Source organism: Sus scrofa, chromosome X, assembly GCF_054392235.1.
Source record: "Sus scrofa isolate SSC_HxYL_T2T_F1_AM1 chromosome X, Sscrofa_HxYL_maternal_Yorkshire_Landrace_v2.0, whole genome shotgun sequence".
NCBI lineage: Eukaryota > Metazoa > Chordata > Mammalia > Artiodactyla > Suidae > Sus > Sus scrofa.
In genome coordinates, this window is record NC_139401.1 from 135184618 (window position 1) to 135197836 (window position 13219).

At 65.4% G+C, this 13219-nt stretch overlaps 2 protein-coding genes across 6 annotated transcripts; both read left to right on the forward strand.

The window, feature by feature from the left end:
• Window positions 1–494: 494 nt before the first annotated feature.
• On the forward strand, window positions 495–6348 carry GDI1 (GDP dissociation inhibitor 1). 2 transcript variants are annotated; one of them, XM_085007564.1, is made up of 11 exons: window positions 495–1713; window positions 1857–1964; window positions 2100–2199; window positions 2353–2487; window positions 2915–3113; window positions 3383–3514; window positions 4052–4151; window positions 4470–4641; window positions 4912–5056; window positions 5168–5222; window positions 5318–6348. In XM_085007564.1, the coding sequence occupies exons 2-11, from the start codon at window positions 1878–1880 to the stop codon at window positions 5468–5470; spliced, it is 1278 nt and encodes a 425-aa protein (XP_084863690.1). In that variant the 5' UTR covers window positions 495–1713; window positions 1857–1877; the 3' UTR covers window positions 5471–6348. The 2 variants fall into 2 exon arrangements, with proteins under 2 accessions (XP_084863690.1, XP_003360570.1); XM_003360522.5 differs by having other exon boundaries at window positions 495–657.
• A 1007-nt stretch (window positions 6349–7355) lies between these two features.
• FAM50A (family with sequence similarity 50 member A) lies at window positions 7356–13004 on the forward strand. 4 transcript variants are annotated; one of them, XR_014835199.1, is made up of 13 exons: window positions 7356–7575; window positions 8785–8869; window positions 8967–9066; window positions 9224–9369; window positions 10874–10950; window positions 11053–11119; window positions 11256–11317; window positions 11466–11532; window positions 11853–11907; window positions 12102–12150; window positions 12242–12312; window positions 12415–12525; window positions 12618–13004. XR_014835199.1 is itself a non-coding variant. In XM_003360516.4 (13 exons), exons 1-13 carry the CDS (start codon window positions 7465–7467, stop codon window positions 12624–12626), a joined length of 1020 nt encoding a protein of 339 aa, XP_003360564.1. In that variant the 5' UTR covers window positions 7356–7464; the 3' UTR covers window positions 12627–13004. The 4 variants fall into 4 exon arrangements, 2 of the variants coding, with proteins under 2 accessions (XP_003360564.1, XP_005674113.1); XM_003360516.4 differs by having other exon boundaries at window positions 11466–11542; XM_005674056.4 differs by having other exon boundaries at window positions 11774–11907.
• The last annotated feature ends 215 nt before the right edge of the window (window positions 13005–13219 follow it).

Here is a 13219-nt window from a genome sequence, read left to right on the forward strand (position 1 = left end):
TACCGGCTGCCTTTCTGGGAGCCGGGGGAGGTCGGGAGGGGCGTCGGCAAGCTGAGCCCCTCCCGGCTGGGCGAGGGAGGGGGTGCCGCGCGGGGGCGATCAGCGCCTGGGGGCGACGGTCGCGACAACGGCCGCCCCCGCGTTCCTCGTGGGCCGCCGCGGGCTGCCGCAGCGGCGCGCCCCCAGCGCGCGGGGCCGCGCCGAGCCTCCCGGGGGGCGGGGCGCGCGCGGCTCCCGCGCACGGATCCCTCGCGGGCCTCAGCACCGGCCGCCGGGCTGCCCCGCCCGCTCCGCCCCGCCCCGCCGAGCTTTTCTCCAGGCCTTTGGCGAGCGGCGCCGCCTGCAGAGCCGCGCTGGTGCTGGGCACTGGGCTGCAGCAACCCTCCCGGGAAGCGCCCCGGGGAGGGGGTGGCCCCTGTCGGCGCGGCGGGGGCGGGGAGGAGCCGGGACTCTTTGACGCGGCGGAGGGGTCGGGCGGAGGCCGGAGCGCCGCCATCTTTGGTCCAGTGCGGCGGTGGCGGCGGCAGCGGCGGCGGCGGCGGCGGCGGCGGCGGCGGCGGCTGTGGTGAAGCAGGAGGAGGAGCCGACAGGCGCTGGCACCGAGGCCTGACCATGGACGAGGAATACGATGTGATCGTGCTGGGGACCGGCCTCACCGTAAGTGCGGCCTCCGACGCGCCGGGCTCTGCATCCCCTCTCCTCCCCGGGATGCTGCAGCCCCCGGCCCCATCCTCCATAACCGTCGCGGGGCTGCCGCCCTCGGCGTTCGCGTCCCCGAAAAGACAGCCCCATGCCCATTCCCCCGCGACCTTGCCTCTGCCCACTGCCACGGTCCATCTCCAAGAAGCAGCCCCTCTTCCGATCACCCCCACCCACACACACCGACTCCCTGGGCCCATGACCCCCGGCCCCTCCCGTTCTCCCTATCCCGGCCTGCAGGGCTGGAAAACGCACCCCCACTCGGCCCAATGGCTCCGGTCGCTCCCTGACCCCGCCCACCCGGCCCCCACCCATGGCCAGCCCAGCATCACCTCCCATCTTGCGCTAATTCTGGTGGGGAGGTGGTAGTACAAGGGCCTCCGGTGCGGGGGTGGGGGGTGGGGGGGCTCGCCGGGGTGGGCCCTCATCCCGACTCCTAGGGTTCTAACGGGGTTGGGGCAGCCAAGGAATGTTCCAGAAAGAGCAGCAGAGGGGGCAGTGACCACATTCCCGATACCCCACCCTGGTTTCCCATGGAGACCTCAGGCTGAGTAGTATTTGCAGCCTTTGTCTTTGGGCTGGTGACAGTGAGTGGTGAGGGTGTTTACCCTCCCCCCAAACCCCGTTGGACCGCTGCCCTGGGAGACGCATCCCCCTCAGGCCGCGCAGAAGCCCCTCCTGTGGCTGGGAAGGCTCCGGGTCAGGGGCTGCTGCCCTTGGAGGAGAGAGCGGCCTGGGGTGGGGCCTGTGGCTTGGGGATCACGCCAAGCCTTTTTTTGCTTCCCTTTTGGGTCCCCTTTGCTGTCCAGTTAGGTCTTCACTGTGGCTGGTTGTGGTTTACCTGCGTTGTCTGTGGGGCTCTCCGTAAAGAGACGATTGCCTTGGTGTCTCGGTGGTTGGAAGACCGTGCGCATGTCTGTAGGATGCTCTCCTCCTTGTTCACCTTTTTGCCCAGCAAGGTTATGAGAGGAAGCCACGGTCAAATGAAGTGCCCCCCCCTTCATTTTCAGCCAGGTGACCAGCCAGGGATGGAAGGCGCTGTCCGTCGGGGGCAGGGTCCTTCTCGCTTTGCCGTCTCGGCTTTGGGGTGGAGAGCGCGTCAGGGCTGTTTGGGCGACAGGGAGGTGGGAGGACAGTGGACGTTGCTCCTTGCTCAGGAATGCATCCTGTCGGGGATCATGTCTGTGAACGGCAAGAAGGTGCTGCACATGGACCGGAACCCCTACTATGGCGGCGAGAGCTCCTCCATCACACCCCTGGAGGAGGTAGGCTGCCCGGGGCCCAGGCCCATCCCTCATGAGCCGCTCGCGTGGGGGCCCGAAGCCGCGCCCCGGGTTTTCTGGGCAGGAGCGGGAGGGGGTGGTCCTTGAGGTGCTTCTCTTTCCCTCTCGTGCTTGCAGCTCTATAAGCGTTTTCAGTTGCTGGAGGGGCCCCCCGAGGCCATGGGCCGTGGCCGAGACTGGAACGTTGACTTGATCCCCAAATTCCTCATGGCCAATGGTGAGGGAGACAAAGGAGGTGTTATGGCGGGGGTGGGGGTGGGGCTATGGGGACAACTGGCAGGGGGTCACACTCCCGAGACGGGGCCGCCAGACCAGCTAGAGCTTCTGCAGGGCGCCGCGCTGACTGTCGCCTTCCCCGCCCCCGCTGCAGGGCAGCTGGTGAAGATGCTGCTGTACACGGAGGTGACGCGCTATCTGGACTTCAAGGTGGTGGAGGGCAGCTTTGTCTACAAGGGGGGCAAGATCTACAAGGTGCCGTCCACCGAGACTGAAGCTCTGGCTTCCAGTGAGTGTGGGTCCCCTGAGCCAAAGAATCACCGGGGGCGGGGGGCGGCAGCCGGACAGAGCAGGGTGCCCCCCACTCTGTCTTCCTTCTCCCTCCCACTGCTTGCCAGGAGGGAGGCCCACATGCAGAGGGGAGGTGGCGTCCTTGCAAGACAAGACGTCAGCCTTTGCCAGGGGCTCCCCCTAGTTGGCGTCACCGTTGCCAAGTGTCCGAGTCGGGAGGGCTCTCAGAGCCCATGCAGCCCAGCTCGCTCTTCGAACGGATGGGGAGACCGAGGGCAGGACGCAGAGGGGTTCAGCTCAGGTCACACGGTGGGCAGCAGGAGGACTTGGCTGGGAACAAGGGCGCCCACGTTCTCAGGCCACCTGGCAGGGCGCAGAGGTTCACGTTTTCCGGTGCGAGGACTCTTGTCACGTTGCCTGCGCAGATCTGATGGGCATGTTTGAGAAGCGGCGCTTCCGCAAGTTCCTGGTGTTTGTGGCAAACTTCGATGAGAACGACCCCAAGACCTTCGAGGGCGTCGACCCCCAGAGCACCAGCATGCGGGACGTCTACCGGAAGTTCGACTTGGGCCAGGATGTCATCGACTTCACTGGCCACGCCCTGGCGCTCTACCGCACTGATGAGTGAGGGGAAGCTGGCATGGCCGAGCGCCCCTCGTCCGGCCTGCACCCTGCCCTCCCCACTCCTGCCTGCTGCTCCCTCGGCCCGCCCTGCATACCTCTCGTCCTCAGCTGCACGCTCACTCATCATCTGTCACCTTCTGTCCCTTCCCCGCATTGGACCCATAGTCTTTCCTGGGTAGTTGAGGGTGGTGGGAAGGCTGGCCTGGTGCCTGGGTGGGGCTGCCCTGGGAGTTCTGTTGTCGGAGCCTCTTCTGATCCCGTTTCCCCAGCTACCTGGACCAGCCCTGTCTTGAGACCATCAACCGCATCAAGCTGTACAGCGAGTCCCTGGCCCGCTATGGCAAGAGCCCCTATCTGTACCCACTCTACGGCCTTGGAGAGCTGCCCCAAGGCTTTGCGAGGTGAGGGCTTGGCAGCTTTCAGTTGGCGCTTCCAAGAAGACTAAGGCCACAGATGGGAACGGCCCCTGTGGGCCTCCCTGTAGCATCTGGGCTCTCCCACAGCGGTCCTCCTCCCCGTCACGCCACCCTTGGGTGGTGGCGCCACTGTACAGCGTTGCAGGGCAGAGGTGAACCAAAAGGGGGTTTGCCTGGCTCCCGGCCTAAGTCAGGCAGCACTGGGACTGGGCCCGGGGCCTTGAAACCTCAAGTCCGATCCTCCGGAGCCCTTCGTTCTGTTCCCCAGAACGTTTCCCTGGGGAGCTGTGTCCTCATGCCACCCCCGCGCTGGCCCTTGGCACAGTATCCCGGGGGTCAGCTCCGGAGAGGAAGGAGCATTCCGAACCCAGTCCTGAGCTGGCGGCGGTGACAGAGCTGGGAAGACCCGCCGGGTCTCCCGGGCTCCGGCTGCCTGGCGCAGCCTCCTCCGCTCCCCAGTGCAGGCGGTGGCCGCTTCTTCCGGGAGGCGCCCTCACCCGAGCTCTTCCCTCCGCATCGCAGACTGAGCGCCATCTACGGGGGCACGTACATGCTGAACAAGCCCGTGGACGACATCATCATGGAGAACGGCAAGGTGGTGGGCGTGAAGTCCGAGGGAGAGGTGAGCCTTCCCGGGGCTCCCGGCACGACGGCCTGGGCGGGGCTTCTTGGCGGCGGCTCCTTAGAGGGCTCTTCCCAGTGACCCCGGTCTGCGGGTCAGCTGCCGCTCAGCTCCAGGGGCCCCCGGCGCACGAGGAGGCTGTGTGCTCCGGGAGAGGCAGTGTGTTCAACTCCGGGGCGGCGGCGGCGGTGGCGGCGGCGGCGGTGGTGGGGGGGGGGGTCCTGCCGGCCACTGCTGCCAGCTCTCCCTCTGGGCCCCGGGCCACGGACACCCAGGGGCGTGACCAGACAGGGACAAGGCCTTGTGGTGCTTTCGCAGGTGGCCCGCTGCAAGCAGCTGATCTGCGATCCCAGCTACGTCCCAGACCGTGTGCGGAAGGCCGGCCAGGTCATCCGTATCATCTGCATCCTCAGCCACCCCATCAAGAACACGAACGACGCCAACTCCTGCCAGATCATCATCCCCCAGAACCAGGTCAACAGGAAGTCAGGTAGCCGCCCAGCCCACGGGCTCTCCTCCAGGGTGCTCTCTTCGGGGCGGCTGCACCTGATCCCGCCGTGGCGGGACAGGGACCCACAGGCACAGTCCCCGTGACCTGCGGCCCCGGGGATTGGATGGCTCGGACGCTCCCCCTCTGTGGGAAGCCAGGCTGCCGCCCTCTCTGCAGGCCTGGGGAGGGGCAGGCGGGCTGGAGTCGAGCCCGCCCCTCAGGCGCCGAGCGAGCGAGCGAGCGTGCTGAGGGCTCCCTTCCCGCGGGCAGACATCTACGTGTGCATGATCTCCTACGCGCACAACGTGGCCGCGCAGGGCAAGTACATCGCCATCGCCAGCACCACCGTGGAGACCGCGGAGCCCGAAAAGGAGGTCGAGCCGGCCCTGGAGCTGCTGGAGCCCATTGACCAGAAGTGAGCGCCGGGGCGGGGCTGAGGGGGAAGCGGGGCGGGAGGAAGGGGGCCAGGGAGCTGGAGGCCGAGGCTGGTGGTGAGACCTGTCTCATCACCTCTCTCTGGCCGCAGGTTCGTGGCCATCAGTGACTTGTACGAGCCCGTCGATGATGGTTCTGAGAGCCAGGTGAGCACGCAGCCTGTCCCCGCCCTGGCTCCTGCCCGGCCCCCCGGGGGCCCCTGCCCGGCTCACCCTGGGCCCCGGGCTCTGGCTGTTCCCAGGTGTTCTGCTCCTGCTCTTACGACGCCACCACACACTTCGAGACCACCTGTAACGACATCAAAGACATCTACAAGCGCATGGTGGGCTCCGCTTTCGACTTCGAGAACATGAAGCGCAAACAGAACGATGTCTTCGGAGAAGCTGACCAGTGATTGCTGACCCCGGCCCCAGCCCCCGGTGCCCTCTCCCCCGGCCCAAGTCTGTTCTCCTCAAGGGCTGGGGAGAAGGGCGAGCTGGGCACCCCTGTTTCCAGCATCCTTTGCTTACCCCACCACACTCCTGTCACCCACCTCATTGATTCACTGACCAAATCCTTAACCTTAGTGACGGTTGGGAGATGGGGGGTGGGTTAGTATCCTCTTTCTTGGCCCTTCCTTATCCTGGGGAAAGAGGCTCCTCTCCTTGTGTGCGTTTCTCCCCCCGCCCCTCATTCTTCTGCTCTGTTTGGGAAGGACGTGGAGGAAAAGCTGACTTCTGCCCCCACCGCTCTTAACCCCCGTTTGTAGTGGCCTTTGGAGATGCCCCCCGCCTCCCCCCACAGCTCTCGCGTGTTGGAGAGAAGGGGCCCTCCCAGCACAAAGTTGCATTCCTCTCCCTACCCCACCCGCGTAATTTATTCTAATTTATTAACTTCGGCCCACCTTGTCTGAGAAGGGTGAGCTGTGCCCCTGCCCCACAGACTTGTGTGGCCTGGGCTGTGGAGCAGCTACCCTAGCCTGGCTCTCCTGACCTTGGTGGCTCTGGTGCAGCCTGGGAAGGGAGAGGGCTTGGGTGTGGCCCCGTTGGAGGTTGGTCATGTTTTTCTTTCTTGTCTTTGTGTCCACTGGTACTTGCTGAGAGAGAAAAGAAATGGGAGCAAAGCAGAAGGAGGTGGGAAAATGGATCCATACCCCGCGTGCCCGCCCGCCCTGTCCCCTTCCCTTAGTGGTGGGAAACCCTTATCTTGCAAAGTGAATGTGTCCCCTTCCCCAGCCTCTAGTGTATTTCACAGAAAACAAAACCTCCCAATAAAACTGTGTTGAAACCTCGACCCAGATCTTTAGTTTTATTTCCTCAAAGCTGCGGATGGGGGTGGGGCCTCGGCTCCTGCGGTTGTCATGCTCTCTCCGCAAAGTCTGTGGCTTAGCTCTGCTCCTGGTGGCTGTAAAAGGTGCCTTTCTTTTTTTTTTTTTTTTTTTTTTTGTCTTTTTGCTGTTTCTTTGGGCCGCTCTCGTGGCATATGGAGGTTCCCAGGCTAGGGGTCCAATCGGAGCTGTAGCCACCGGCCTACGCCAGAGCCACAGCAACGCGGGATCCGAGCCTCGTCTGCAACCTACACCACAGCTCACGGCAACGCCGGATCGTTAACCCACTGAGCAAGGGCAGGGACCGAACCCGCAACCTCATGGTTCCTAGTCGGATTCGTTAACCACTGCGCCAAGACGGGAACTCCAAAGGTGCCTTTCTTCATCAGGGAATTACAGAGCTCCTGAACTGAAAGGGCCCATAGGGTGGAAACAAGTCACCTCACCCTGCCCGAGGCCACCCAGTGCGTTAGTGCTGTGACACCAGGCCACCAACCCTTGTGGGGTTTATTGTGAGGGCAACCTGGAAGCTTGGGGGAGAGAAGCTGGCCTAGGCTAGGGTGGGAGTGGACGTCGTGGAAGCAGAGGGGACTCAGGCCGAACCTCATGGTTGGGAGCCAGTCTTGGGAGAGCTGTCAAAGTCAAGGAAGCCAGAGGAACCAGGGCAGCTTCAGGCCCCCGGGGGCAGCAAGGGCACTGGGATCTGCGCTTAGGCTGGGATCCGCATGGAGGAAGTCGAGGGCCCGAGGGCCCAGCCTTGGGATCAAGAGGAGGAAGTAGAAATGGGGACCCAGCCTCAGGTCCAGGGCTTATTGTTGGGGGAACTCAGAGGGAACCAGAGGCCCAGGGCCGGCCCCCGGCCCTCGAAGGCTGGTGGGGCGGGGCCGTCGGCAGGGCGGGGCGGCTGGCGTGGCGCGGGGCGGGGCCGCGCGCTTCTTGGTGGTGACGTCACGGCGCGGCGCCGGCGTCAGCTGACTGCACTGCCGCCTCTAGCACCGCCTCCGCTGCCGCCGCCGCCGCCGCCGCTGCCGCCGCCTCAGCCCGTGAGACTCGGCCAGGCCGCTGTCGTTTTCGCCGCTGCCATGGCTCAATACAAGGGTGCCGCGAGCGAGGCGGGCCGCGCCATGCACCTGATGAAAAAGCGAGAGAAACAGCGCGAGCAGATGGAACAGATGAAGCAGAGGATCGCGGAGGTGCGGGCCGAGCCGGGCTGGGGCGCTTCAGAGCATGCGCGCAGCCCGCCGCCCCCGCTTCCCGGGCCCCGAGCGCCCCGGGTGGCGGGAGCGGAACGCGGGCGGCGAGCTGGGGTGGGCCCTTTGCCCGCTGATCTCCGGCAAGGGGCAGAAGTGAGCTGGCGGCGGTCTGCTCATCTGTAAAATGGGCCCAGAAGGCTGGGACGAGCTAGGTTGTGACAAGCCTCCAGCAGGAGGGAGCCACTCTCAGTGGTTCCATTTTTGGCCTTGGGGCGATCCTCGAGGGCACAGGGCTTCCCGTCTCTGGCCCCTCAGCCCTGAGAGTCAGGCTTCTGTCCAGATCCAGTGGATATCGAGCAAGGCGGGCCCCAGCCAAGCCACCGGCCATTTTCACAGGACAAAAGCAGGCACGAGGGTCTGGGGTGCTGGTGGTTCACTAAGGGCTTCAATGAGTGGCCACGGAGGTGGCCTGTCGAGGAGGAAGGAGCCCTTGCTGCTTAGGCCTTTGGGGGAGACTCGGCCCAAGAGCAGGGACTCAGGGCGTAAGGGGAGAGCAGGCTCCTACCTTAGATACTGTGGAAGCCACGCCGAGGAAGTGGCTGCACGCTGAGGCCCGGCTCTGCTTCTGTTTTACACTCGTGCCCCAAGCCCCTTTGTCTGACTACAGACGTGGGCCTGCCAAAGGTACCTTTTCTGGTGGCCACCTTCTCTGGGGGACCTATAGGGTAACCAAGTGGGCTTGGGCTGTGCTGGAGCAAAGAGGCTTCCTGGGAAGCCGTTGGCCACATTTGGGGCCGGGAGGCAGCAGCGTCGCTCAGTGAGGGACTAGGCCCTCAGCCACTCTCCATTCCCTCCTTTCACTTCTTGGCTCGGGTCTCTAGAGCTTCCGCCCCAAAAGGCTGGGTGTGAAAACCACCCAAGGCAGGCAGGACAGGTGGCCTCAGGCCACGGAGTGAGCTCTGGTTCGCAGCAGGAGGGGCGGGAGCCTCACGGAGGGAGCAGGGGAACGACCCCATTTGGCTCCCTTGCCACTGGAAGAGCCTCTCACAGCCCTGTGGAACCTTCTTGCGGGGCAAGGGGATACGTCTTTCCCACAGTCGCATCATAGTGCGTTTAGGGACACATCCGGGACTAGAGCCCAGGTCCCCAGGTCCCCAAGTCCCCGGTGCGGTGGCGGGTGGCCCTCACCCCTGCTCTGCCTCCGGACAGGAGAACATAATGAAATCCAACATTGACAAGAAGTTCTCTGCGCACTACGATGCTGTGGAGGCGGAGCTCAAGTCCAGCACTGTGGGTGAGCAAGCACCTGTGCCTCCCTCTGCCAGCCCAGACTTGGCTGCGGGGCTGGCTCTGGGTGACCGGCTCTTCCCCGACGTCTCCTCGTCGCACAGGTCTCGTGACCCTGAATGACATGAAGGCCAAGCAGGAGGCACTGGTGAAGGAGCGGGAGAAGCAACTGGCCAAGAAGGAGCAGTCGAAGGAGCTGCAGCTGTGGGTCCCTTCCCTGGAGATGTCGCTCGTGCTTGGGGGCGGGTCAGGCTGCTCGTGCACGTCGAAGGGGGGGACCCTGTTTCAGGATCAGGGCTCTGGCTCAGGGAAGGGGCCTCGGGCAGTGGGGCCTGCCTGACGCCCACTGGTGCCCCGGCAGGAAGCTGGAGAAGCTGCGAGAGAAGGAGCGCAAGAAGGAGGCCAAGCGCAAGATCTCCAGCCTGTCCTTCACCCTGGAGGAAGAGGAGGAGGCGGGCGAGGAGGAGGAAGCCGTGGCTGTGGAGGAGGAGGAGCTGGAAAGGGAAGGTGACGGACGGCTTGGGGGAGGGGGAGGAGCCCTGCCTTTGGGGGCCTGAGCCTCCCAGGCTGGCTTGGGAGAGGGAGAGCCACGTGCTCCCTGTGCCAGGCCAGGTAGGCTTGCTGCCAGTGGCAGAGTGCGTCGGGCCTGGGGCCTTCGGAGCCAGAGGCTGTCACAATGGAGAGGGTGCCCAATCCGGAAGGTTCCAGCGGCTGCTCTTTATGTGTGCCGTGGAGGGTGGGCTGAGGCGAGGGGAAAATGGTCTAGGCCAGGCTGGCCAGGGGAACCTTCTGTGAGGAGGGTGCCAGAAAGTGCGGATTTGGTTTGATTGATTTCGGTGTAAATTGGCACAATCACAGATATGAAGTGGCTACTGATCGGACAGTGCAGGTCTTTCCGAGTGAAGACATGAGTGCCCAGAAGCGCAGGAGGGCCAGGCAGGAGGGGACACACTTGAGGCCTGCAGAGGGTGTGGCTGCGGGCCTGGCCCGGTCTGGAAAGCGTGATGGCTAGGGAAGCATGTGGGGAGACCCAGGCAGCCGCTGTGGGAGACCCCCAGGGTGGTGCCAGTGGCATTTGGTCGCATAAGGGTTCGGTGCCATTTGGTACCCAAAGTGTTCCCTTTGGCCGCTTGGTGGCCTCTGGCGTGAGCTACGTGCCTGTGAGGCTCGGGGCACCGATTGGACCGCCCAGTCTGACAGAGGCTTTGAGCCTTGCTCTGTGTCACTGGGCCTTGGTGGCCGCTTCCTCCTCCTGGAGGTTTTGTTTCGGGGGCTCAGCCATCGGTACCTGGTGTGGAATTGTCTACGTTCTCCAGGCTTTGGAGCCCCTGCCCAGGAGTGTGGGCACGCCTTCTAGGTCCATTCCCAAACAGGGCTCCGGGGACCCCCTGGGCCTCTGAGACCCGCTCAGGGGTCTGTGAGGTCAGAACGGGTGGCCCTTTGCTGTTGTTTCTTCGTGAGCGTGCAGACTCCAAGGTGGTGAGCCCGAGCGGGGCGCCCCGCCATCCTCCCCGCCGGCTCCAGCAGCGGTAGCCGTGGGACATGGGGGCTTCTGTTTCCTCACCTGCCAGAGAGAGGGCTGTCACTTCCTTTGGGGGCTGTCGTGAAGAGTGGATGAGACAGCAGATGTGGGACCGTGATGGCACAGCTCCTGGCGTGGAGGGGCCCTCCCCTCCACTCCTCAGCTGATGCCCTGCCGCCCCCGTGCAAAGGATCTTTTGGTCCCTCAGCCCTGGCACTGAGGCCTTAAGTCCCCTGAGGCACTCCAGGTCACAGCTGACAGGGCAGGAATGAGGTACCTGGTCTCCGGTTCAGCTGCTGGTCGTAGAGACCCAGGCAAAGGCCCCTTGGCAAGGGCTCCTCCGAGAAAGGGCCGCGCATCCCGGGCGGGGTGGTCCTGGAAGCCTCGAGGGAGGTTTCGTTGGAGCTGAGAGCTTGGAGCCCAAGGTCTGGGATACCCCAGGGGCGGGGCCTGTCGTGCAGCTGACTCTTGGCTTCTCTTTGGCTGCAGAGGTCACCACGAAGAAGAGGAAGCTGGGGAAGAACCCAGACGTGGACACGAGCTTCTTGCCAGACCGCGACCGGGAGGTAAAGGGGCCTGGCCCCCCGCCCTGGCAGAGGCCTTGGTTTTAGGGAGTGGGGCCCCTAGTGGGTGCCCTGCACCGCCTCCCTTGCGGCTTCCTCTTCCAGGAGGAGGAGAATCGGCTGCGGGAAGAGCTGCGCCAGGAGTGGGAAGCCAAGCAGGAGAAGATCAAGAGTGAGCGCTCCTGGGGCGGGATGCCCGCACTTCTCTGGGTGGTGCCCTGAGCCTCCGGCGGCTGGCGGGGCGGGGCCGGGGGGGTGGGGTGGTGGCTGGACCTGGAGGCCAAGGGGCGGCCCCCTCTGATTCGCAGGTGAGGAGATTGAAATCACCTTCAGTTACTGGGACGGCTCCGGGCACCGGCGCACGGTCAAGGTAGGCGGTGGGGGCCTGCGCCCCGCTCCCCTAGCCCCCGGGCCCCGCCGGCTTCGGATTCGGTGGGAACGAGCTTTCCGGTGGCCCGTCTCCCCTTCTCAACTCCTCGGTCGGTCTCCTGCACGCCTCTTGCTGGCCACCGGTGCAGATGAAAAAAGGCAACACGATGCAGCAGTTCCTGCAGAAGGCGCTCGAGATCCTGCGCAAGGACTTCAGTGAGCTCAGGTGGGGGCGTGCGGGCGGGTGTGTGTGCGTGTCCCGGCACGCGGGGCCCGCGTGCCCGGCACCGGAGTCCACAGTCTCAGCCCCGGTGCCCAAGACCCCGGGCGGTGGCCGTGGTGGCTGCTGCTCCCGGCGCGCCGGGCCCTGCGCTGCCGAGGAGGTCCCGCGCCTTCCGTGCCTCGGCCCGGGGCGCGCGGCTCCGAGCACCCGCCTGAGGCTCGCCGTGCCTCGCAGGCCGGCCCAGCGTCTCCGGCGGCCGGTGTCCTCGGCTGGCTGCTCCCCGTCCTTCTCCAGCCTCCCGCCTCTTCCTCAGGTCCGCGGGGGTGGAGCAGCTCATGTACATCAAGGAGGACCTGATCATTCCCCACGTGAGTGCCCTCCGCCCCCCTGCAGCCCTGGGCAGGGGGCAGTGGGGGCGGGGGGGGGGGGCTTGGACGGGCCTGGGGGCTTCTCTCTGGGTCTTTGGCCCGGGTCGGCGGGAGGGGAGCCGGGCCTGCTGGCGGGCAGGCGCGGGTGCCCGGGCCGGGTCCCCAGCCCTTGCTCTCCCGCCCTCGGCCCCTAGCACCACAGCTTCTACGACTTCATCGTCACCAAGGCACGAGGCAAGAGCGGTGAGTGCGCGCCCGCCCCCCCCCCGGCCGCCCCCTGCCTGCCCCGCCGGGCGGCTGCAGCGGCTGAGGGCGCGGCCCTCTCTCCCCGCAGGGCCCCTCTTCAATTTCGACGTGCATGACGACGTGCGGCTGCTCAGCGACGCCACCGTGGAGAAGGACGAGGTAGCGCTCCTGCTGGCGGTGGTGGCGGCGCCCTGGGCCGGCCGGGAGGTGGGCGTGGGCGCGGGGCCCTGAGCCACAGGGCCTGGCCCTTGTCGTCGCCAGTCGCACGCGGGCAAGGTGGTGCTGCGCAGCTGGTACGAGAAGAACAAGCACATCTTCCCCGCCAGCCGCTGGGAGCCCTACGACCCCGAGAAGAAGTGGGACAAATACACGGTAGGGCGGCCCCGCGGGCCCGGGGCGGGCGCGCCGCTCTGCGGGGACGCGGCTCAGCTCGCCTGTCCCCCTCTGTCCCCTCGCTCCCCCAGATCCGATGATCCGGGTCCTCAGCTCCGCCAGCTCCCCGCTCCCGAGACGTGACGGGGCTGGTCGCCCCCCGCCCGGCGCTGTCATTCACCGCCTTTTTCTTCCGCGATAAAGAAGCGTCTGCGTCGAGAGTCGGGGCACCCGTGGCGTGTCTTGGTCCAAGATTTTTATCTTACACCTCCTTACTGAGCTGAAATTCACCTAACGTAACCTTGACCCTCTGACCGCCGGGAAGGGGTGAAGTCCGGGCCCTCCGCACGCTCACTGTCGTGAGGGGTCCCCAGAGCAGCCGCCGTGTCCATCGGCCGCCTCTTCCCCAGCCCACTCTCCTTTCTGTGTGTGCGGATTGACCTGTTCTGGAAGTTTCACGTAAACAGAATCACACCACATCTCTGCGCGTTGTGTCCTGAGAACGTGTGTGTCGGATGGGGGTCTGTGGGGAGGAGGCTGAGCAGGTCCAGTCGCCCTGCAGCCCACCAGCCCCACCAGGGCACCTACGCAACCTCGTGGTTCTTTGCGATGGGCCCTCCCAGGCCCTTGGGCTCCTTTTGTGTCTCCCAGCTGCTGCTCCATAGGGGACACAGCTGTCCTGAGGCTCCTGGCC

Excerpts from the sequence above, each read along its gene's own strand:
- GDI1 (XM_003360522.5), top strand. The coding sequence starts at position 613 with ATGGACGAGGAATACGATGTGATCGTGCTGGGGACCGGCCTCACC. Across the intron at positions 2,200-2,352 it reads CAAATTCCTCATGGCCAATG|GGCAGCTGGTGAAGATGCTG; the intron begins GTGAGGGAGACA and ends CCCCCGCTGCAG. Across the intron at positions 4,642-4,911 it reads CCAGGTCAACAGGAAGTCAG|ACATCTACGTGTGCATGATC; the intron begins GTAGCCGCCCAG and ends TCCCGCGGGCAG.
- FAM50A (XM_005674056.4), top strand. The coding sequence starts at position 7,465 with ATGGCTCAATACAAGGGTGCCGCGAGCGAGGCGGGCCGCGCCATGCAC. Across the intron at positions 11,908-12,101 it reads AGGACCTGATCATTCCCCAC|CACCACAGCTTCTACGACTT; the intron begins GTGAGTGCCCTC and ends CTCGGCCCCTAG. Across the intron at positions 12,313-12,414 it reads CCACCGTGGAGAAGGACGAG|TCGCACGCGGGCAAGGTGGT; the intron begins GTAGCGCTCCTG and ends TGTCGTCGCCAG.